The sequence below is a fragment of the Humulus lupulus genome, chromosome 1 (genome assembly GCF_963169125.1).
Source record: "Humulus lupulus chromosome 1, drHumLupu1.1, whole genome shotgun sequence".
Taxonomy (NCBI): domain Eukaryota; kingdom Viridiplantae; phylum Streptophyta; class Magnoliopsida; order Rosales; family Cannabaceae; genus Humulus; species Humulus lupulus.
The window spans coordinates 297,087,862-297,110,843 of record NC_084793.1 but is presented as its reverse complement, the minus strand read 5'-3'; the positions used below and the strand labels follow the sequence as shown (position 1 = coordinate 297,110,843).

The following is a 22,982-nucleotide window of genomic DNA, read 5'->3' as shown; positions in this document are numbered from 1 at the left end:
CGTTGGTTGGAGCTGGTTAAGGATTATGATTGTGATATCCTTTACCACCCTGGGAGGGCCAATGTGGTGGCAGATGCGTTGAGCCGGAGGGGCCTAGGGCAGTTGTATAGTTCCACCAAGATCTCGAGAGAATTAGCTGATGAGATGGTCAGGGCGAAGATAGAACTGGTGGTAGGCCAGTTAGCTAATATTACCTTGCAGTCAACCCTGTTAGAGCGGTTCAAGGAGGGTCAGTTGGTGGATGCGCAGTTGCAGGATGTTAGGCAGCATGTCTTAGCGGGGGCAGCTAAGGATTATTCTGCTTCTGAGACAGGTTTGCTTCGATATCAGGGACGGATTTGTGTTCCGGCAGATGAGGGGATCAGACGAGAGATACTGGATGAGTCTCACACTATGCCATACTCGCTTAATCCGGGTACCAAAAAGATGTATAAGGATATACGGACATTATATTGGTGGCCCAAGATGAAGAAGGATGTGGTAGAGTATGTGGCTAGATGTTTGACATGTCAGCAAGTTAAGGCTGAGCATCAACGACTAGCAGGATTGCTTCCGCCTTTGGGTATTCCAAAGTGGAAGTGGAAGGACATTACGATGGATTTCGTGGGAGGATTACCCAGGACAGTTGGACTTCATGACTCGGTGTGGGTGATAGTGGATAGATACACCAAGTCAGCTCATTTTCTACCAGTGAGGTCGACCCATACAGTGGATCAGTATGCAGAGTTGTATGTGAGGGAGATAATTCGTCTCCATGGGGTTCCAAAGTCTATTGTATCTGATCGACACCCTATCTTTACCTCCAAGTTTTGGGGAGCTCTGTGATGGACCCAAAACGGGTATGTTTAAAATATTTATAAATCGCAAGTGCACGAATCGTTCATATAGAATAGTGATCGTGTAAGCAAGGATGTCGAACCCAAAGGAGTTGTCTAAAATCGAAAAGAGAAAACTATTTTAAATCAAAAGTAATAAATTCTAACCTAGCTCCAAAGATTGATGAGATTTTTGAATACTGAAAATAAAATAAAAGATAATAATATAGAAATTAAAGACAATATATATTACTAAATTAATAGTAGAAATCAAGATGGTAAAATAAGATTATTAAGGATTATAATCCACAAAATACAAGTTTAATAATATTTATAAGTACATTGATTCCCAAGTTTTAGTGATAGTTAAAATAAATCAAACTATCATTTTCTAAATAGATTTATAATTTTAAGCACAAATTATTTCTAAAAAGATAGGATTTTTCTTCACTTTTCAAAATTATAATTTCAAAGCATTTAGTGTAAATCAATCTAATGAAATAACAAATAAATCAATGAACATTATTTATAAGGCAAAACATAATATTTTTGTTCTAAGCATGGATGTGTACAATTTAATGGCATATCTTACACAAAGAATATTATGTTTTAGCACTAATGAAGAACAAAGTGTAAATATGTGCTAACAATCCAAAATACATGATATTTAAGATGAAAGAAGATATTTGAAGAAGAAAGTTCCATAAACTTTGTTGCACAAAATGGGAAATCAACATACAAAATAGATACTATCTAGTTACATAATGTTTCATCATCACCTTAATAATCTTAAAAAGATTAGAAACACATAACTAGAATAACAAATACAAACTAAAAATTAAAACATAAATAGGAAAATTTGGAGGAGAAACTCCCAAAATTTCCTCTAAAAATACATAGAAAATAACCAAAAAGAAGAAGAAGAAGAAGAAGAGAATTGAGAGGTTTTGAATGTGTAGAAATTATGGTATAGTAACCTCCCCCTAAAATGGATCACAAATCCCTTATTTATAGCAAAAAATGATGATTAAAATAATCAATTTAAATTAATTAAATTGATTAAATTAATTGAATTAATTATAATATGGCAAATAGGGATAAATTATAGGGTGTAATAATTATGTTTTGGGGTAAAATGTGTAGAAAGTGAGGCAAAAATGTTGGCATTTTTTACAATAGGGGACAATGGTACTTTGGACAATTTATGGGCTCAAGATAAATAAAAGGCAGGTTTGGGGTTTGTTGGCTGGCAAGCTGCTGGTACTGCCGAAATGGGGCTGGCGTTGGGTGCTGGAGTGCAGGCGGTTGGGTGTGAAGAGTCAGCTATTGGGCCTTTGCTGAGTGATGAGAAATGCTTGTTGAAGGAGATGGCTGGAGACTTTGTTGATGAGGTGAGCCGAAGGAGTATGCTGAAGGGTGAATTGGTGACTTTTGACTTGATGCTTCAGCTGGGCTTGGTGGGAGGAGAAGTTGGGCTTGGGGCTTGCTGGGCCAGGCATTGGGCCTGGCTGGTGGCAGCTCAAAAACTAGTCTTACGGCATTTTTAACTCTTTTCTTTTCAGATTTGCCACTTTTTTCCTTTGTTTTCTTTACTTTTCAAGAGCACAAATTCCCTACAAAATAAATATAAATAAATCATAATACAATATTTTCAACTATAAAATAAATCAATTTAATTCTTTGAAAATATTAATTATAACTTAATTTATATTTTACATTTAAGTTCAATAATACAACATTTTTCTACCACTAACTTAACAATAATAATTCAAATAATTAACTATAACATTTTACAACAAAATAACTATAAAAACACACAAAAGTATATAAAATCAAAATAAACCCAATAAATTCAAAATTACTTAAAAACTTAATAAATCAATTAAAAACTCAAGAATTAAGCAACAATTAGCACATAAAAAGTGGTAAAATAACTCTATTTTGTAGAGTTATCACTCTACAGAGAGCTATGGGGACTCAGTTGAAGTTTAGCACTACTTTTCATCCTCAGACTGACGGATAGTCTGAGAGGACGATTCAGGTATTAGAGGACATGCTTAGGGCGTGTGTGATTGATTTCGAGGGATCTTAGAGTAATTATCTTCCGTTGGTCGAATTTTCATATAACAACAGCTATCAATCCACGATTGGGGTGGCCCCTTATGAGATGTTATATGGGAGAAAATGTAGATCACCCATACATTGGGATGGGTGAGAGGAGGTACTTAGGACCAGACATGGTTCAGAAGACCAATGAGGCTATTGAGAAGATTCGAGCTAGAATGCTTGCTTCGCAGAGTAGACAGAAAAGCTACGCTGATCCTAAGCGTAGAAACGTGGAGTTCCAGGTTGGGGACCACGTGTTTCTGCGAGTGTCACCATTAAGAGGGGTGAGGAGGTTTGGAGTGAAGGGCAAGCTGAGCCCTCGGTTTGTTGGACCTTTCGAGATCCTAGAGAGGATTGGACAAGTGGCTTATAGGCTGGCCTTGCCACCATCGCTGTCAGGAGTTCATGATGTTTTCCATGTCTCCATGTTGCGGAAGTATGTTTCTGATACAACACATGTATTGAAGTATGAGGACTTAGAGTTGCAGACAGACTTGTCCTATGAGGAACGACTAGTTCAAATTTTGGATCGGAAGGACAAAGTCTTACGGAATAAGACATTTCTGTTAGTGAAAGTATTGTGGAGAAATAGCAAGGTCGAGGAAGCGACCTAGGAGTTGGAGACAGTGATGCAGGATCAGTATCCCGAGCTATTCAGGTAAATTTTGAGGACGAAATTCTCATTAGGAGGGGATAGTTGTAACGACCCCAAATTCGCTAATGAGGCTTAAGGGCCTTGATTAGTGTGCCGGGAGGGCATTATTGGGTTAAATGTGATTTGAATGACTTTATTGATTTAAATGCATAATTGTATGATTATAATTCTTGTATGATTATATTTGTATTAATGTGATATATATATATATATGATATTGTGAGAACCACATTATTATGTGGGTAGATCTGCAGAGCATGACTCGAGGCGATCCTAGGGCTAGAAAGCGGGGAAAAGTCACAATAGGGCTTAACAGTTGACTTTGGATAAGTCAGGGGTATTTTAGGTATCGGGTAGTTATTTAGACTATCGGGTTATGAAAATAAATATATGGAGATATATTTGAGGTTAGGAAGTCTAGGCGGGAATATTGGGGAATTTTACCGTTTTGCCCTTGGCGACGTTTTCGGCACCCCGAGCCTCGGGATTGACTTAACGGGATAAGATTAGGCTAAAGCTTAAGGAAAATAGTAGAAAGAAATAAACCGACCCTTTATTCTCAGCCTTATCTCTCTATTCTCTCTCAAGGAAAACACAAGAAGTTAACATAGGAATTTGAAGGATTTGAGCTGAAATTTAGTGGATTGAATGAGTGATTTAGAGGCTTAGCTCAAGAATCAATCAGGAACTTAATCAGGACTAAGGTAAGCATTGAATCTCCTTTTCTGAGGTTGGAAATTCTGGGTTTTGGCTGGGTATTGAGGTAATTGTGATTTTGATGTTTAAGGGCAGAATTAAGGAGGAAAGCTTGGGAATTAGCTTGGATTTCGCTTGGAGAAGTGGTTTAGCAGAAGAGGTAAGCTTTAACTCGTGATTTAGAGGTTTCAATCCGAGTTTGTATGGTTGGTTTTAGTGTTTGAAGCTCTTGAGTTTCAAAAATTGGAAATGGTAGGTTTTTGGGCTGGATTTCTGTTGGGATGTGTTGTTAGAATCATGATTAAGGTGTTATGATTAAGGGGTTTTGAATTGGGGAGCCTTGGGATGGCTTTGGATGGGGTTTAGATGTTGGAAATGGTGGGTTTTCTGGGCACGAAAGGAAGGGTCGCGGCTCTATTCTAGAGCGCTGCGGCCCTAGGATGAGGATGAGCCAGGAGGGCTCGGCCAAGGGTGAGCGTCGCGGCGCCCAAGGCAAGGGCCGTGGTGCGTGTCTTCTTTCAGGCATGCCCTTGGTTCTGTTTTGAGGGCAGGGCCGCAGCCCTTAGATGCACGCTTGAACGTTTAGGGTTTTAAAGCACTGGAAACTAGCCCAGAGTGCTCAGGCTCGATTTCACCACCATGCTTGGTGGGATTTGGATTCCCAGAAGTTAGTTTTGTATCCGCAAACCCTTATTTGAGTATTAGTGGAACCCTACACCTTGGTTGTGACTAGGTTATAAAAGCTAAGGCTCAGGAACGGATCGTGCTTGAGGAGCGTCGCTCGTAATCAGTAACCGCAAAGATCAAAGGTAAGAAAACTGCATCTGGTTGAATACATGTGATGGGACTAAGGGTTCCCTATTGCGTATGCTTGAAAAGATGGTATTATGACATGCAAGCTAATTAGTGATCCAATGACCTAAGGGTGCCAACGGGTACACTAGCGCACAGGGCGTGACTTGGTCACTAGTAGCCGAGGACAACTTAATATGCACTGAGCTCGATTTAAGGGGGCCGGAGTTAGTGGGATAAACAGAGGGTGCGGCCTAAGTTTTCGTCCCTGATTATTATGTGATATGAATGTTGCAAGTGATTGGTTGCATCCTTGATTATGTATATATATGTGCTGAATGATTAATGTAAATTATTTGATGACAGTTCATGCTTAGTGAATTTACTACCTGTTAATATTGTTTGTGTTGCACATCATGTTTTCTTGCTGGGCCTTGGTTCATGGGTGCTACGTGGTGCAGGTAAAGGCAAGGGCAAACTTGATCAGCCTTGACTTGGAGAGCTCTGCGAGCAGAATGTATATGGCCAATTGCTCAGCAACCACGGTTGAGGTTTAGGCAGGGACGCGAGACCCAGAAATTGTTCATTTTGCCTTAGTATGGCTGACAGTTGTCTATATTTTTGGGAGTTTGTAATCCAACTTTTAAACTCTGGTTTTGTTGGGATCCCATGTATATAACTGCTCAAGTACATAAAATGAAACTTTTGAGACCAAAACCTTTTTAACCTTAGCTCATATATGTTTAGTGACATGTTTTTAAATTAATGACTTGATTAGTAAGTCTTGCACCTTTATAAGTACAGATTGTAGCGGTCTTGGCTATCCAAGGCGTTACATATAGCCAGTCCAGGAAGCTTCTGAGTGGCTCCAGCAACAAGTTCCCTCTCAGTGGCGTACGCTGAAATGATCCCGCCCCAATCTGCTCCTCTCCAGGTCATCAACTTGGAGCAAGAGCCTACTGAAGGAGGGGGGACGGACAAGAAGAAGGCAGACTGGATCGCTGCGAAGTTCGCGAAGCAGAACAAGAGGGTCAGGACCAAGGATCTGACCTTAGTTGAGGAGCACTCCTCGGGGGAAAGCCTCTTTGTTATGCAGGAGGTCCCGGAGGCTCTAAGGCTTCCCGTCAACCCAACCTTTCCCGAGGAAGGGGACATCTGAAGGCCTTCAACTCTCCCCATCAGATTGTGGACCAGCTTGTATGTCCAGGTTAGTATTGGGCTTTGAGCCTTGCGCCCTATTGGGTTTTGAACCCCCCAGACCGTGTGTGTCCGGGTTAGGACTGGGCTTTGAGCCTTGCGTCCTATTGGGTTTTGAACCCCCCGACCATGTATGTCTGGGTTAGGACTGGGCTTTGAGCCTTGCGTCCTATTTGGTTTTGAACCCCCCGGACCATGTATGTCCAGGTTAGGACTGGGATTTTAGCCTTGCATCCTATTTGGTTTTGAACCCCTCAGACCATGTATGTCCGGGTTAGGATTGGGCTTTTTGACTTGCATCCTATTAGGTTTTGAATCCCCCAGACCATGTATGTCCGGGTTAGGACTGGGCTTTTAGCCTTGTGTTCTATTTTGTTAGGAGTTGGGTTTTGCACCCCTAGTCTATACGAGTCCGGATCAGGACTAAGCTTTGAGCTTTGCATTCTTAGGACTAAGCTTTGAGCTTTGCATCCTTAGGACTAAGCTCCGAGATTTGTATCCTTTTTTGTCCTTATTCCTGAATTTGTATAGATGGTCTCACCCCCCAAGTGATCGAATAGTGTAGTCTTAGGTCACTTTTCTGTGTAAAAAATGAAGATGGATGCGAACTTTTTCTTTCCTTACAATATTTCTTATGATATTTTGTATACACCTGATAACTCTACAAAAAAGAGTTATTTTACCACTTTTTATGTGCTAATTGTTGCTTAATTCTTGAGTTTTTAATTGATTTATTAAGTTTTAAAGCAATTTTGAGTTTATTAGGTTTATTTTGATTTTATATATTTTTGTGTGTTTTTATAGTTATTTTGTTGTAAAATGTTGTAATTAATTATTTATATTATTGTGTCTAGTTAGAAGTAAAAAAAATTGTGTTTTATTGAAACTAAATGTTAAATTAAATTAAATTTTAATTAATATTTTCAATGAATTAATATGATTATTGGATAATTGAAAATATTTAATTTTGAGTTAAATTATGTTTATTTTGTTAGTGATTTTGGTGTATTTTTGCTCTTGAAAAGCAAGAATAATGAAGAAAAAAAATGGCATTTCAAGAAAAAGAAAGTAAAAATTTGGCATTGATGAGAAGGCCCAAGCCTCCCCAGCCGTTGGGCCAGCCTTCAACAAGCCAACAGGCCCGGCCCCCTGCCCAGGCCCTCGGCCCATGCCGCACCTGCCGAGGCCCACTCGCCCCTTCAGCCCAACACTTGCTCTAGCCCGCCTGGCCACTTGCTCATCAGCACCAACCAGCACCTTTTGGCCTAAGTTCCAAGGCCCACCAAATACCCTAGCTGTCCCAGCTCTTCAATAAATATATATTATAGGCATATAATTTTTGACCTGCAATACTTTTCAGAAAAATCTACAGTGTCATGCAATTAGAGATGGAGTACATGTATGTATGTATATATATAGCACTAATATGTTAGTTTGCTGAGAGAAGCAATATCTATCATTATTGTAATATAGAGCTAGAGAGTTCGCTCGATCGATCTCTTGGTTGATAATTAAGAAAGAAAAGAAAAGGATCATCATATAGAGCTATAAAGGGAGAGAGAGAAATGACAGGCATTTGTGGTAATATTAACAGGGGAAAGATGCTTACAGTTTTGAGCATTGATGGAGGTGGCATTAGAGGGATTATCCCAGGAACTCTTCTGGCGTTTCTCGAGTCAAAACTTCAGGTATATCTATATATATTAGGTTTTGTAATCTTTGTTTATTTTTTTCATTATATATATATATATATATGAATTAATAATATTAACTGCTAACTATATAATGATGGGGTTATATATATATATTTATAGGAGTTGGATGGAGCAGAAGCAAGACTTGCAGACTATTTCGATGTAATCTCAGGGACAAGCACAGGTGGGTTAGTGACCACCATGCTCACCGCTCCCAACAAGGAAAATCGACCTTTATTCGCTGCAAAAGACATCAACAACTTTTACTTGGAGCATACACCTAAGATTTTTCCACAGAATAGCAGCAATGATTTCTTGAGCATTTTCAAAAACATTACAAACTTGATCGACACACTGACTGGGCCTAAATATGACGGCAAGTATCTTCATACACTTCTGAACAACCTGCTTGGAGACCTTACTCTGGACCAGACCCTGACAAACATCGTTGTGCCAGCTTTCGATATCAAGCTCATGCAACCTGTCATCTTCTCTACCAATGATGTACGTACGATCCATCGATACTACTAGCAAAATATATAGTGTGTGATATTATTATTTCACTATATATAAAGTCAAAAACAAGTACTCTAACATACACATATTATTATTACAGGGAAAAGCAAAGGGTTGTAAAAACGCTCGACTTGCAGATATATGCCTCAGTACCTCAGCGGCTCCTACTTATCTTCCTGCACACAGTTTCAAAACTAGTGATCGCAAAGGAAACACTCGCAGCTTTGATCTCATTGATGGGGCAGTTGCCGCAAACAATCCAGTAAGTAGTACACAAAATTAATGCATCATGTATGTATATATATATACTCTGATGACACAATTAACTTATTCGCTATTTTTCATTTGTGAATGAAGACAATGTTGGCCATAAGCCAGATGTTGAGAGAAATGACAAAGAAAAAGCACTCGTTGGGGGAATTGATGAAAGGCGAGAATGATGATGATGTAGTGGGTGCAGAGCATGGGGCTGGTGCCGGTGCCACGACGATGGATGGGAAGAGAATGCTAGTTCTATCGTTGGGCACAGGATCAGCCAAGCGTGAAGAAAAGTACAATGCAGCCAAGGCATCCGAATGGGGCCTCCTCAGTTGGATTTTCGACAATGGCAGCACACCCATCATCGACATTTTTGGTGATGCTAGTTCTGATATTGTAGATCTTCTTGTCTCCACTCACTTTCAGTCTCGTCATCATAGAAACAATTATCTTCGTATTCAGGTACGTACATATATAAATGAATATTAATTTATCTACTAATTTCATTATTTATATATATATATATATGCATGTCTCTAATCATGTATTATAATAATATTGCAAGTAAAATATATGTTTGCTAATTTTTATCCAACTCTTCATATATATAGGACGATACATTGGTTGGAGACGAGTCATCCGTTGATATAGCCACTACTGAGAATCTTCAAAGACTGGTAGAGATTGGAAATAAGCTATTAGAGAAGCCAATTTCAAGGGTTGATTTGGAAACCGGAAAGTATCAACCTATTAAAGGAGAGGGCACCAATGCACAAGCTCTTACTCATTTTAAAAAACTTCTCTCCCAAGAAAGGAAACTTCGATTATCAAGCAATAAAAAATGAATAGATAATCATCTTGATCATTATAATTAATTATTGATTTCTACTCCTCTTTAATTAATTCGCTCTTTTCTCTTTGTAATATATATAGAAGAAGAAATATATATGTAGGAATTCTTTTTATTATAATTGTAATTCATTCATTCATTTTTTTTTATCTTTAATAAACTTGAGATTCTTTAGAACACAATAACGTAATAAATACTCATAGAAATATAGGTTTTTACTTAATTTTTTACACATAGCATATATAAATACAATTGAAGTAAAAGCCTTTCAATTGGCTTTTACTTTGCTTTTGAGAATAGCGGTACATAAAAATAAGTTACTACTTTGGTTTCTTAAAAAAAATGAAGTTAAAAGAGCAAATAGACAAGGGTCATATTTGGTTTGCACACAATGTTGGGGTTTTCAAAAAGCGTAATGGAAAGTGGAGCAAAGCAAACGCAGTCGTGAAGGGTATTAAAACCCTTTTACTTTTCTGCAACCCTTTCTACTTCGGTTTTTGTCTAAGAACCGAAGTAAACGCGTTTAATACCCTTAATATCTAGCATCCGCTTCATTCATCTCTCCGAAGCAAAATTCTCAAACGCCAAATCTAGAAAACCTCCATTGTTCCCGTACTCCCACTACAAGGAAAATGTGTATCAGCGGAGATGTCTGTTGCTGTTGAAAATGGCCCAATTCTACGCTGATACAAATTAGCGGCAACATGTCGGTGCAACATGGTCACCACAACATGGTCGCCGCTAATAAGTTGTGCCTAAAAGTCATTATTAACGGCTACAGGTGGCGTCGACGCTAATATTCCCAAGATCACCGCAAAAATTGTGTCGATGTGGCTTGTGGCAGAAAAATATTTGCGGCGACTGTATTAATATTTAAGGCAAAATTTGTCTCCTCTAATATATATTTTCTGTAAAAAAAATCAAAACATTAATTTTTTAATAATAAAATTAAAATAATTAACAATTATAATATTACATGACATCCATAATTATAATAAAATGTATCCATAACATAACATCCATAATATAAAATGTAACTATAATATCCATAATTATCTATTGATAAAATGTAGCAATTATAGTTAAGTACAATAATATACTACTCATCCTCTCCTAAATCAGTAGCATCGTCCATATCGTTACCCCGTGGTGGCTGCGGCGGCTGCGGTGGCTGTGGCCATGGATACTGTGGAGGTAATGTTGACGATCCTGCTCCAAACAGGTAGTAAGGATATGACAAAGGATGTGTCAACGATGTTCCAAACATGTAAGGATAAGTTGGCAGAGGCTGCGTCAACATGCCAAAATTACAATATGTCCCTATTAACCGAAATGAGCTCACATGCACATTTAATTCACCTAAACATGCATTTTTAATCACATAATCATTTAATCCACGTATTAACATAATTAAATAAGTTATTTCCCTCTCGGCACGCTAACCAAGAGAATAAGCCTTATTAGCCAATTTGGGACGTTACAGTAAAGAAATTTATTGACCAAGTCAATTTCATATCTCAATTTCTTCCAAGGGGACCTAATGTGCAGTTTCAGCCTCCACAAAAATTCTTCATCTCAACCCTAAGTCTCTCCAGACACGTTTGGAGCTTCATCTTCCCATCAACCCCCGATCCATCCCTACTTGTACGGAGCACCACCATCTTCTGTTGTGCGTGATACCACAAGATTGCGGTGATATATTTGTGATGTGTGATCCGAGACGGTCCCAGGGGTGCGGAATTTCTAAATAGTCACAATGGGGTCGAATACTCAGCTCGGGATGAGCCTAGGGGTATTTTGGGAATATATTACGTGATTAGGATTACCGGGTAATAGGTAGAGATTTAATGATTGTTTAAGTATGTCGGGATTAATTGGGGATGTATGACCTGATTTTCCACGGGCTATTAGCGAGCTGAGATGTGGCATAATTATATCAGCCACGTGGCCGGAGCTGCTGTTGTAAGGTCCTACCTCTTTAGCTCGAGGTAGCCAAAGGTTGACTAAGATTATTTAAGGGCCGAGAGAGGGATATGAAGACCACAAGCCAAGAAGGCATCCAGCTCGAGGTACGAGCTGGAGTGGGAAGCCGTGACTCCTTATAAAGTCAACCACGCAATGTAAACGTGCATATATCAGACATCACGTGTCTGATATATCCCTGAATTCTCGGACACGCAGCAGGAACGTGTGTATTCAGGCACCCACGACTGGGTTGGGTCGTGCGGCCCATTATCCCCCTTACCTATTGATTAGACCACACTTCATTTGTCAGGTTTTAGGAATTAATCATGAATGTCACAGAAGTGACATGATGGGTCAGAAGGTCACGGGATGACCCCCCTTACCAACTCCCAGGTGCCCTCTCCTATAAATATGGAGACCCTGGGAATTGCAAGGGGTTGGATTCTATTGTGTAACAAAATCCCTGTAAAGAATACCATAAATATAGCAATAATATTGGCTGGTGGAGTAGAAGGATTTTAACCTTTGAACCACCTAAAAACATGTTTGTGTCATCAGTCCATTTTAAGATCATTCATCTGTTTCGGTTCATTATTAAGCACTAATCCCTTTCTCTTATTTTCTTAATTACTTGTTGGCGAAGAACCGCGTCAACAGGGGAATTATAGGAACACTCGATGAATTAGCAGGATGTAGCAATGACGGAACTTCCCTTGGTGGCATTAAAGGATTAAGGATAGACATAGGGGCATTTTTGGGACATAGACAACTGAGGATAGACTCAAGCCAAAATACAATTCTGGAACTAAGGAGAAACCAAGGAAAACATGACCCCCTCAACCTTGTTACTTTTTCTCTCTCTCGACACTTTCTCTCTCCCTCTCGAAGCTTGTAAGCTTTGTGAATTTTGAGGAGTTAGCTAAGGAACTGAAGAACTGGAAGTTTGAAGTGCTTGGGGATTAGCTCAGTTTAATTCTTAGTGAGGTAAGGGCTCAAACTTAATCTTTTTTGTTAATTTTGCTGTGAACTAAAATTTTCCATGAGGGTTGGACTTTAGACTGGTTTTGAGTGTTGGTGAGGATATGGAATGATTTCTGAGGTTGTTGTGATGCCTAGGCTGTGCGGATGAGAATTCTAGACTCAATTCTAGGTTTAGATGTTGTTTGGGGTGTGATTTGGTTGTTTAGGCTCGGGGAAAAACACAGAAAAATGGTGGAGTTTCTGGGTTTTGGGGCTCGAGCCATGACCCTGTTTCTTAGGCGCCGCGACCCGCATGAACTCAAAGGCTTGGGAGCCTCATAATATTTTCCCAGGCGCTTGCGCTGTGGCCTATGTCCCTCGGATGAGAGAGCTAGAGCTCTCTGGCTTGCAGCGGGACGCGGCCCTAGGGGGTGGGTCGCGGCTCAAATTAAGGGAAATGGCCTATGTTGGGTTTTAAGCTCGGGAACCCAAATCTTAAGGCTCGGGAAGGATTCCACTACCCGGTTTAGTGGAATTCAAGGTCTCGAACGCTAGTATTTTGATCTGAAGTTCTTAATTGGTTAAGGATTGATGAATATCTATTTATTATGGCATTGTGACTAGGTTTTACGTCAAAGCTTGGGCTTAGGGGATCGTGCTCAGGATCGCGTTAATCTATCAGGTCAGGACACAGGTAAGAAAATTGTTTGTGCCCGTAGAGCAAGGCATGACCCTATTATTTGTGTTTTAGGGCATGGCCCTATTAGTTGTGTTTAATATGTGTGTGAATACTTGTAAATGTTATGCTATGTTGTGTATGATTATGAATGAACAGTGAAGGTCGGGAATGGCAAAGGCCAGGAATGGGAAAGGCCGAGAACGGCGAAGGCCGGGTACCACAAAGGATAGAGATCGACGTAAGCCACTACAAGAAATATTGGTTTTAGAGGCGACTCTATCAGGGGCGACTATATGTCGCCCCTAATATTCTAGAAATCAGGTGCGACACATCATTAGTCGCCCCTGATATTGGTATAAATCGCCCCTGATGTTGAGAATTTTTCGCCATTTGTAAAAATTATTAGGGGCGACGTGTCGCCCATAATATTCTAGAAATCAGGGGCGACACATCATTAGTCGCCCCTGATATTGGTATAAATCGCCCCTGATGTTGAGAAATTTTCCCATTTTTGTAAAAATTATTAGGGGCAACGTGTCGCCCCTAATATTCTAGAAATCAGGGGCGACACATCATTAGTCGCCCCTGATATTGGTATAAATCGCCCCTGTTGTTGAGATTTTTTTGCCATTTGTAAAAATTATTAGGGGCGACGTGTCGCCCCTAATATTCTAGAAATCAGGGGCGACACATCATTAGTTACCCCTGATATTGGTATAAATCGCCCTTGATGTTGAGAAAATTTTCCATTTTTGTGAAAATGATTAGGGGTGACACGTCGCCCCTAATATTCTAGAAATCAGGGGAGACACATCATTAGTCGCCCCTGATGTTGAGATTTTTTCGCCATATGTAAAAATTATTAGGGTCGACGTGTCGCCCCTAATATTCTAGAAATCAGGGGCGACACATTATTAGTCGTCCCTGATATTGGCATAAATCGCCCCTGATGTTGAGAAATTTTCCCCATTTGTGAAAATTATTAAGGGCGACACGTCGCCCCTAATATTCTAGAAATTAGGGGCAACACATCATTAGTCGCCCCTGATATTGGTATAAATCGCCCCTGATGTTGAGAATTTTTCGCCAAAATTATTAGGGGTGATGTGTCGCCCCTAATATTCTAGAAATCAGGGGCGACACATCATTAGTCGTCCCTGATATTGGTATAAATCGCCCCTGATGTTAAGAAAATTTCCCTATTTCTGAAAATTATTAAGGGCGACTCTAGAAATCAGGGGCGACACATCATTAGTCGCCCCTGATATTGGTATAAATCGCCCCTGATGTTGAGAAATTTTCCCCATTTCTGAAAATTATTAGGGGCGACACTCAATGAAAAACCTCTAAACCAGGAGTAGAGACTCACCTTTGCTACAGAATCACTTCACCAAGCTATAGCCAAGCTAGGTCCCCAAGTTCCCTTCTTTAATTCTGCCTTAAAACACCAAAGCTATACTGGTTTCAACACTTAACCAAAATTCAGCTAGAGCACAGAATTCAACCACAGAAAAGATGTTTAGATGCTTACCTTAATCCCTATTCTAGTGCTTGATAAATCCCTGAGCTAGACCTTCAATTCCTCACCTCAAATCTCAGAATTCCAGCTTGTTTCTCCCTTAAGTTTTCTGTGTTTTTCTCTCCTTGGTTTCTGATAACTCTACAAAATAGAGTTATTTTACCACTTTTTATGTGCTAATTGTTGCTTAATTCTTGAGTTTTTAATTGATTTATTATATTTTTTAAGTAATTTTGAATTTATTAGTCTTATCATGATTTTATATGTTTTTGTATGTTTTTATAGTTATTTTGTTGTAGTTTAATTATTTGAATTATTGTAGTTGAATTTGAGGTAAAAAAAATGTTGTATTATTGAATTTAAATGTTAAATATAAATTAAGTTATAATTAATATTTTCACAGAATTAAATTGATTTATTTTATAATTGAAAATATTTTAATTTTGATTTAATTTATGTTTATTTTGTTAGGGATTTTGGTGTATTTTTGCTCTTGAAAAGCCAAGAAAAATAAAGAAAAAGTGTGCCATGTTCAAGAAAGAAAGGGAAAAAATGGAAATTTTGAGAACAAATGCTCCACTCAGCCCAAGCCCATGCCAGGCCCATGAAGACTCCTTCAGCCATAGCTCCCTCCACTTGACACCCTGCACTTCCTTCTTCAGCTGTACGGCCCAACATTCCAGCCAAGTGACCATGAGCATTTCATTCCTCCAGCCAATTTGAGGGAAATTTGTTTATATACTCCATCAGCCACATTCAGCATCTCACCAATCCACTCAGCTGAAGCCTATCTCCACCAGAGCACCCATGAGCCGCCTGCCATAGCCCACAACCCAGCTGCTTTATTCCATATTTTGAGCCCAACAAAATGCTTTTGTACCCTTGTCCCTTTTGTCTAAAAATACCAACATTTTTACCCCATTTTCTACACATTTTACACTAAAACATTATTATTACACCCTATAATTTACCCCTATTTGCCATGTTATAATTAATTCAATTAATTTAATTAATTTAAATTGATTATTTTAATACCTCATTTTTGGCTATAAATAAGGGATTTGGTATCCATTTTAGAGAGGAGGTTACTATACCATAATTTCTACACATTCAAAACCTCTCAATTCTCTTCATCTTCTTCTTCTTTTTGGTTATTTTCTATGTATTTTTAGAGGAAATTTTGGGGGTTTCTCCTCCAAATTTTCCTATTTATGTTTGTAATTTTTAGTTTGTATTTGATATTCTAGTTATGAGTTTCTAATCTTTTTAAGATTATTAAGGTGATGATGAAACAATGTGTAACTAGATAGTGTTTATTTTGTATCTTGATTTCCCATTTTGTGCAACAAAGTTTATGGAATTTTCTTCTTCAAATATCTTCTTTCATCTTAAATATCATGTATTTTGGATTGTTAGCATATATTTACACTTTGTTCTTCATTAGTGCAAAAACATAATATTCTTTGTGTAACATGTGTCATTAAATTGTACACATCCATGCTTAGAACAAAAATATTATGTTTTGCCTTATAAATAATGTTCATTGATTTATTTGTTATTTCATTAGGTTGATTTACAATAAATGTTTTGAAATTATAATTTTGAAAAGTGAAGAAAAATCTTATCTTTTTAGAAGTAATTTGTGCTTAAAATTATAAATCTATTTGGAAAATGATAGCTTGATTTATTTTAACTATCACTAAAACTTGGGAATCAATGTACTTATAAATATTATTGAACTTATATTTTGTGGATTCTAATCCTTAATAATCTTATTTTACTATCTTGATTTCTACTTTCAATTTATGTTATATATATTGTCTTTAATTTCTTTATCTTTTATTTCATTTTTATTATACAAAAATCTCATCAATCTTTGGAACTAGGTTAGAATTTATTAATTTTGGTTTAAAATAGTTTTCTCTTTTCGATTTTAGACAACTCCTTTGGGTTCGACCTCGTGCTTACATGAACACTATTCTATAAATACGATTCGTGCGCTTGCGAGTATAAATATTTAAAACATACCTGTTTTGGGTCCATCAATTTCCCTTGAGCGTGTAAGTGAGCTGGGACAAAAAGCTTAGTCGGTTTGTGTTTTTTCTAAAGGCTTCCTTAAGTCTAGCTTATCTGTTAAGTTAATCCCGAGCCTCGGGGTGCCGGAACCGTCCCCGAGGCCAAAATGGTAAAATCCCCCAATATTCCCGCCTAGACATCCTAACCTCAAATATATCTCCATATATTTATTTCCGTGTCCCGATAACCCAAATTACTATCCGCTATCTAAAAGTATCCCTAACTTCTCCAAAGTCTTATCTTAAACCCTCATTGTGACTTTTCCCACTATCTGGCCCTAGAATCGTCTTGAGTCGTGCTCAACGAACCTGTCCACATAATAATGTGGTTCTCACGCATATATCACATATCATATTACCACATAATATAATCGATTATCATATAAGCATTATTAGACATATAATTACTCATTAAATCACAATTATTCCAGTAATGCCCTCCTGGCACACTAATCAAGGCCCTTAAGCCTTATTAGCGAATTTGGGTCGTTACAACTATCCCCTCCTAACGAGAATTTCGTCCTCGAAATTTACCTGAATAGCTCGGGATGTTGATCCCGCATCGTCGTCTCTAACTCCCAGGTCGCATCCTCGACCTTGCTATTCCTTCGTAACACTTTCACTAACGGAATTGTCTTATTCCGCAGAACTTTATCCTTCCGATCTAAAATCTGAACTAGTCTCTCCTCATAGGATAAATCTGCCTGCAGCTCCAAGTCCTCATGCCTCAGCACATGTGTAGTATTAGAAACATACTTCCACAACATAGAGACGTGAAACACATTATGAACTCCTGATAAGGACGGTGGCAAGGCCAGCCTGTAAGCCACTTGCCCAACCCTCTCTAAAATCTCAAAGGGTCCAACGAACCGAGGGCTCAACTTGCCCTTCACTCCAAACCTCCTCACACCCCTCAATGGTGAAACTCACAGAAACACGTGGTCCCCAACCTGGAACTCCACGTTCCTACGCTTAGGATCAGCGTAGCTTTTCTGTCTGCTCTGCGAGGCAAGCATTCTAGCTCGAATCTTTTCAATGGCCTCATTAGTCTTCTGAACCATATCTGGCCCCAAATACCTTCTCTCACCCATCTCATCCCAGTGAATAGGTGATCTGCACTTCCTTCCATATAACATCTCATAAGGAGCTACTCCAATTGTGGACTGATAACTGTTGTTATATGAAAAATCAATCAATGGAAGATACTTACTCCACGAACCCTCAAAGTCAATCACACATGCCCTAAGCATGTCCTCCAATACCTGAATCGTCCTCTCAGACTGTCCATCAGTATAAGGATGAAAAGGCTGTGCTAAACTTCAACTGAGTCCCCATGGCTCTCTGCAGAGCTCCCCAGAACTTAGAGGTAAAGATAGGGTCTCGATCAGATACAATAGACTTTGGAACCCCATGGAGACGAACTATCTCCCTCACATATAACTCTGCATATTGTTCCACAGTATAAGTTGACCTAACTGGTAGGAAATGAGCTGACTTGGTGTATCTATCCACTATCACCCACACCAAGTCATGGAGTCCAACTGTCCTGGGTAATCCTCCCACAAAATCCATCGTAATATCCTCCCACTTCCATTCTGGGATACCCAAAGGCTGAAACAACCCGCCGGTCGCTGATACTCAGCCTTAACCTGCTGACATGTCAAACATCTGTACACATACTCAACTACATCCCTCTTCATCCCGGGCCACCAGTATAATGTCCGTAGATCTTGATACATCTGCGTGATACCCGGATGAAGTGAGTATGGCGTAGTGTGAGACTCATCCAATATCTCACGCCTAATCCCCTCATCTGCCGGAACACATATCCGTCCCTGATACCGGAGCAAACCTATCTCTGAAACTGAATAATCCTTAGCTGTCCCCGCTAAGGCATGCTGCCTACTATCCTGCAACTGCACATCAGTCAACTGACCCTCCTTGACCCGCACCAACAGGGTCGAAAGCAAAGTGATATTGGCTAACTGGCCCACCACCAGTTCTATCTTTGCCCTAACCATCTCATCAGCCAATTCCTTCGAGATCTGAGCAGAACTATACAACTGTCCTGGACCCCTCCGGCTCAATGCATCTGCCACCACGTTGGCTTTCCCAGGATGGTAAAGGATGTCACAATCATAATCCTTAACCAATTCTAACCAACGTCTCTGTCTCATATTCAGATCCTTCTGCGTGAAGAAATATTTCAGACTCTTATGATCAGTGTAGATCTCGCACTTCTCTCCATACAGATAATGACGCCACACCTTCAGTGCAAACACAACTGCCGCTAACTCCAAATCATGAGTCAGATACCTCTGCTCATACTCCTTCAGCTGTCAAGACGCATAGGCTATAACTTTCTCATTCTGCATCAGCACACAGCCTAAACCCAACCTCGATGCGTCACAGTAGACCACGAACTTTCCTTCCTCCGAAGGAAGACTCAACACAGGCGCAGAAATAAGCCGCCGCTTCAATTCCTGGAAGCTGTTCTCACACTTCTCTGACCAAACGAACTTCTGATTCTTTCTTGTCAATTCTGTCATCGGCGAAGAAATCTTCGAGAACCCCTCTACAAACCGCCTGTAGTAACCAGCCAACCCAAGGAAACTCCGCACCTCCGAGGCATTCCTTGGCCTCGGCCAATCTCTAACTGCTTCTACCTTGGACGGATCCACCTTAATCCCTTCTGCCCTAACTATATGTCCAAGAAAGTTCACCTCTGGTAGCCAAAACTCACACTTCTTAAACTTAGCGAACAACTGATGCTCCCTTAACCTCTGTAAAACCTGTCGTAGATGCTGCTCATGCTCTGCCTCTGACCTGGAGTATACCAAGATGTAGTCGATGAAGACAATGACGAACTGGTCCAAAAATTCCTTGAACACCCTGTTCATCAGATCCATAAAAGCTGCTAGGGCATTGGTCAAACCAAAAGACATGACCAAGAACTCATAATGCCCATAACGTGTCCGGAAAGCCGGTGATAACCAGATCGAAGATCAATCTTTGAGAACACCGTCTTACCTTGCAGCTGATCGAACAAGTCATCAATCTTTGGCAGAGGGTACTTATTCTTAATAGTCAACTTGTTCAATTCTCTGTAATCGATGCACATCCTCAAGGTCCCTTCCTTCTTCTTAACAAACAGTACCGGTGTGCCCCATGGAGAGTAGCTAGGCCTGATAAATCCCAAATCCAGAAGTTCTTGCAACTGTATCTTCAACTCTTTCAGTTCTGTTGGTGCCATTCTGTACGGTGTCCTAGACACTGGTTCTGTTCCCGGTGCCAACTCAATCTCAAACTGTATCTCCCTACGCGGCGGCAACCCTGGCAAATCCTCAGGGAAGACATCCAGAAACTCACACACCAACTTGGTCTCACCCGGCCCTACCGGCATAATTCTGGTGGTAACCACCACACTAGCTAGAAAACCTATGCATCCCCCCTGCAGCAAGTCTCTGGCTCTCAATGCTGAAATCATAGGTACACGGGGTCCAGAAACCGCACCCACAAAGACAAAAGGGTCCTTGCCCTCTGGCTCAAAAGTAACCATCTTCTTCCTACAATCAATCGTAGCCCCGTACCTAACCAGCCAATCCATTCCTAGAATCATATCAAAGTCTGCCAAATCTAATTCAATCAAATCCACTGAGAGTTCCCTACCATCAACCATCACCGGCCCTGATACATTTTATCATTCTCCTCCACTCCATAAAACCTAATTACACAGCCGCAGACCCTCATTTTCCTCTTTGCCTTATCGTTTCAATTTCTTTATTGCCACAGACCTCACCCTCACCCTCACCCTCACTCTCACTCTCACTCTCGATCTCAGCCTCACCGCCGCTGCACCCTCACCTTCACTCTCGATCTTAGCCTCACCGCCACCGTCGCCGCTGCACCCTCACTATCACTCTCACTCTCGATCTCAGCCTCACCGCCGCCGCACCTCCGCTGCACCCTCACCCTCACTCTCGATCTCAGCCTCACCGCCACCGTCGCCGCACCCTCACCCTCACTCTCGATCTCAGCCAGCTGATTGTAGTCTCACCGCCACCGTCACCGCACCCTCACCCTCACTCTCTCTCACTACTACAAAACTGGGCTTTCCCGACACCCAACCACGACAGTCAACTCTGTTGACTGTCATAGTTGCTTAGTGTGACTCTACGCCGACAGTTAAAAACTGTAGGCATAGAGACCAACGCCGACAGCTAATAACTGTCACCGTTGCTTTTGACTGTCGCTATTGACCCCAACGCTGACAGTTAATTCGAGACCAATGCCGACAGTTAAAATGTGTCGCTATTGACCCCAACGCCGACAGTTAATTCTAGACCAATGCTAATACTAGATTAAAATGAAAAAGGGGTTTTAGTTTTAATAGCTGAAAACATAAAATGAAATAAATATCAATGATTGAATAACTAAGGATATAACGATATTAAAGAAATAGTCAAGAATTACTCTCCACTTTCAACAATCAATCTATCAACAATGATGAATAATATTCCCTATTCCCAATTAAACTATTAACCCCGCCGATAACTGTAACGCCCTGAATAGCCAGGACCGTTACACTGTGTGTTTATAAAGTGTCAGACTTGCTAATCAAGTCATTCTAATTAAAAGTGTGTCACCAAAAACTGTAAAGGAACTAGGGTTTAAAATGTTTTGGTCTCAAAAGCCACATTTTCATTAAGGAAAATTATTCGTTTACACGGGATCCCAAAAATACAAGTTTAAAGATCGTTTACAAAAGTTATAAGACTCAGATACAATAACCAGCCATGCTAAGGCAAAACAAGCAGTTAGGTAATCCGTGTCCTGACCCACTCCTCGACCATGGTGATCGAACAGCTGGCTATGTACATTCCACCTCAGAGATCTCTTGGTCTAGCTTGCCTTTGCCTTTACCTGCACCACGTAGCACTCGTGAGCCAAGGCCCAGCAAGAAAACACAACAACAACAGAGCATAAGCAATTAGCAGACAAATCAATATCTCACATTGCATCACATAACCTCAACCATATAACCATATAGTATAATCAAGTATTCCACATACTAGGCATATCAATTCATAACATGTACAGTTCACAAACGATAACTAGGGCTAGCGCCCTCAGGCTGCTCCCTCTGCTATCCCGTTGTCCTTGGCTACCAGTGGCCAAGCCGCGCCCTGTGCGCTAATTTTATGTACGGCACTCTTAGGTCGCTTTTACATGTCCCATGGCGTAATACCAACATTGACACGATACAATTCTCGGGAGCACTTAGTCCCATCACAAACATACAACCGGGTGTAGTTTTCTTACCTTTCAATTCACTAGCTTTGATCCCTCAACTCCTTGAGCACGATCCCCCTCGAGCCCTAGCACTCACCTAAACACAATCATAGGCCAAAGTCATCATCAATCTCCAAATTCAAAACCTAGCCTCGGGGCCAATCCCGAGGCCCTGGGAAGTCCTAGTTCCACCAAACAAGATGGTGGAATCAAACCCCAAACCCTAGGTCAAAAGCCCTTGCAAATAACCCTAAAATCCCCTTCAGAAGGCAGGGTAGCGCTACAACGCTCATGGGAGGGCGCTACAGTGCTACAAACAGAATCCAAAATCCCCTCAGCATTATGGCCTAGCGCTACAGCACCCAAAGGCTAGCGCTGTAGCGCTAGTCACAGACAGACTAACACTAACTTTCCTCTTCTGTGATTTCTTCGAACCAACCTCAACTAAAACTCCTCCAACTCTTTCCCAAACTCAAAAACAACCTCATGACCACACTCCACTCATCCCAAGCACCCCAAATACCTAGAACTCAAGCACATGCATCCCCAAACTCAAAACTACTCCATAATCATATTCATATTCATAAACATAAATATTCATTGAAAATAAAAGTGTTTTGAGAAGAAAGAAAAACTAGATTGAAGAATATAGATGATGATGTTTTTTCCTCCTCCTCTGCTGCTCTAGCCTCTAAAAATCGCAATCCAAAGTTATGATAAAAGTTAACCCTAATCCCTTTTATAGCCCCCAATAATTACATTTAAAATTTAAATTTTAAAGAAAAATTTGTCTCACGGCCGCGGCCAGTGATTCTTGATGGCCGCGGCCACGGGTCATATTCTGGGCCATGTTCGCGCGGTGGCCGCGGCCTGGAGATCATGTTGGCCGCGACCAATACTCCCTGTCTCCCAG

General features: G+C 40.3%; 1 protein-coding gene across 1 annotated transcript; it reads left to right on the top strand.

Moving 5' to 3' along the window:
- The first annotated feature begins 7,787 nt into the window (after positions 1–7,787).
- On the top strand, positions 7,788–9,700 carry LOC133779433 (patatin-like protein 2). Its single transcript, XM_062219395.1, has 5 exons — positions 7,788–7,949; positions 8,076–8,459; positions 8,572–8,733; positions 8,829–9,191; positions 9,341–9,700. The coding sequence occupies exons 1-5, from the start codon at positions 7,827–7,829 to the stop codon at positions 9,572–9,574; spliced, it is 1,266 nt and encodes a 421-aa protein (XP_062075379.1). The 5' UTR covers positions 7,788–7,826; the 3' UTR covers positions 9,575–9,700.
- The last annotated feature ends 13,282 nt before the right edge of the window (positions 9,701–22,982 follow it).

Bases quoted from the DNA above. Each gene is read 5' to 3' on its own strand.
- LOC133779433 (XM_062219395.1), top strand. From the start codon at position 7,827: ATGACAGGCATTTGTGGTAATATTAACAGGGGAAAGATGCTTACAGTT. The intron at 7,950-8,075 runs GTATATCTATAT...ATATATTTATAG, and splicing joins TTCTCGAGTCAAAACTTCAG to GAGTTGGATGGAGCAGAAGC. The intron at 9,192-9,340 runs GTACGTACATAT...TCATATATATAG, and splicing joins ACAATTATCTTCGTATTCAG to GACGATACATTGGTTGGAGA.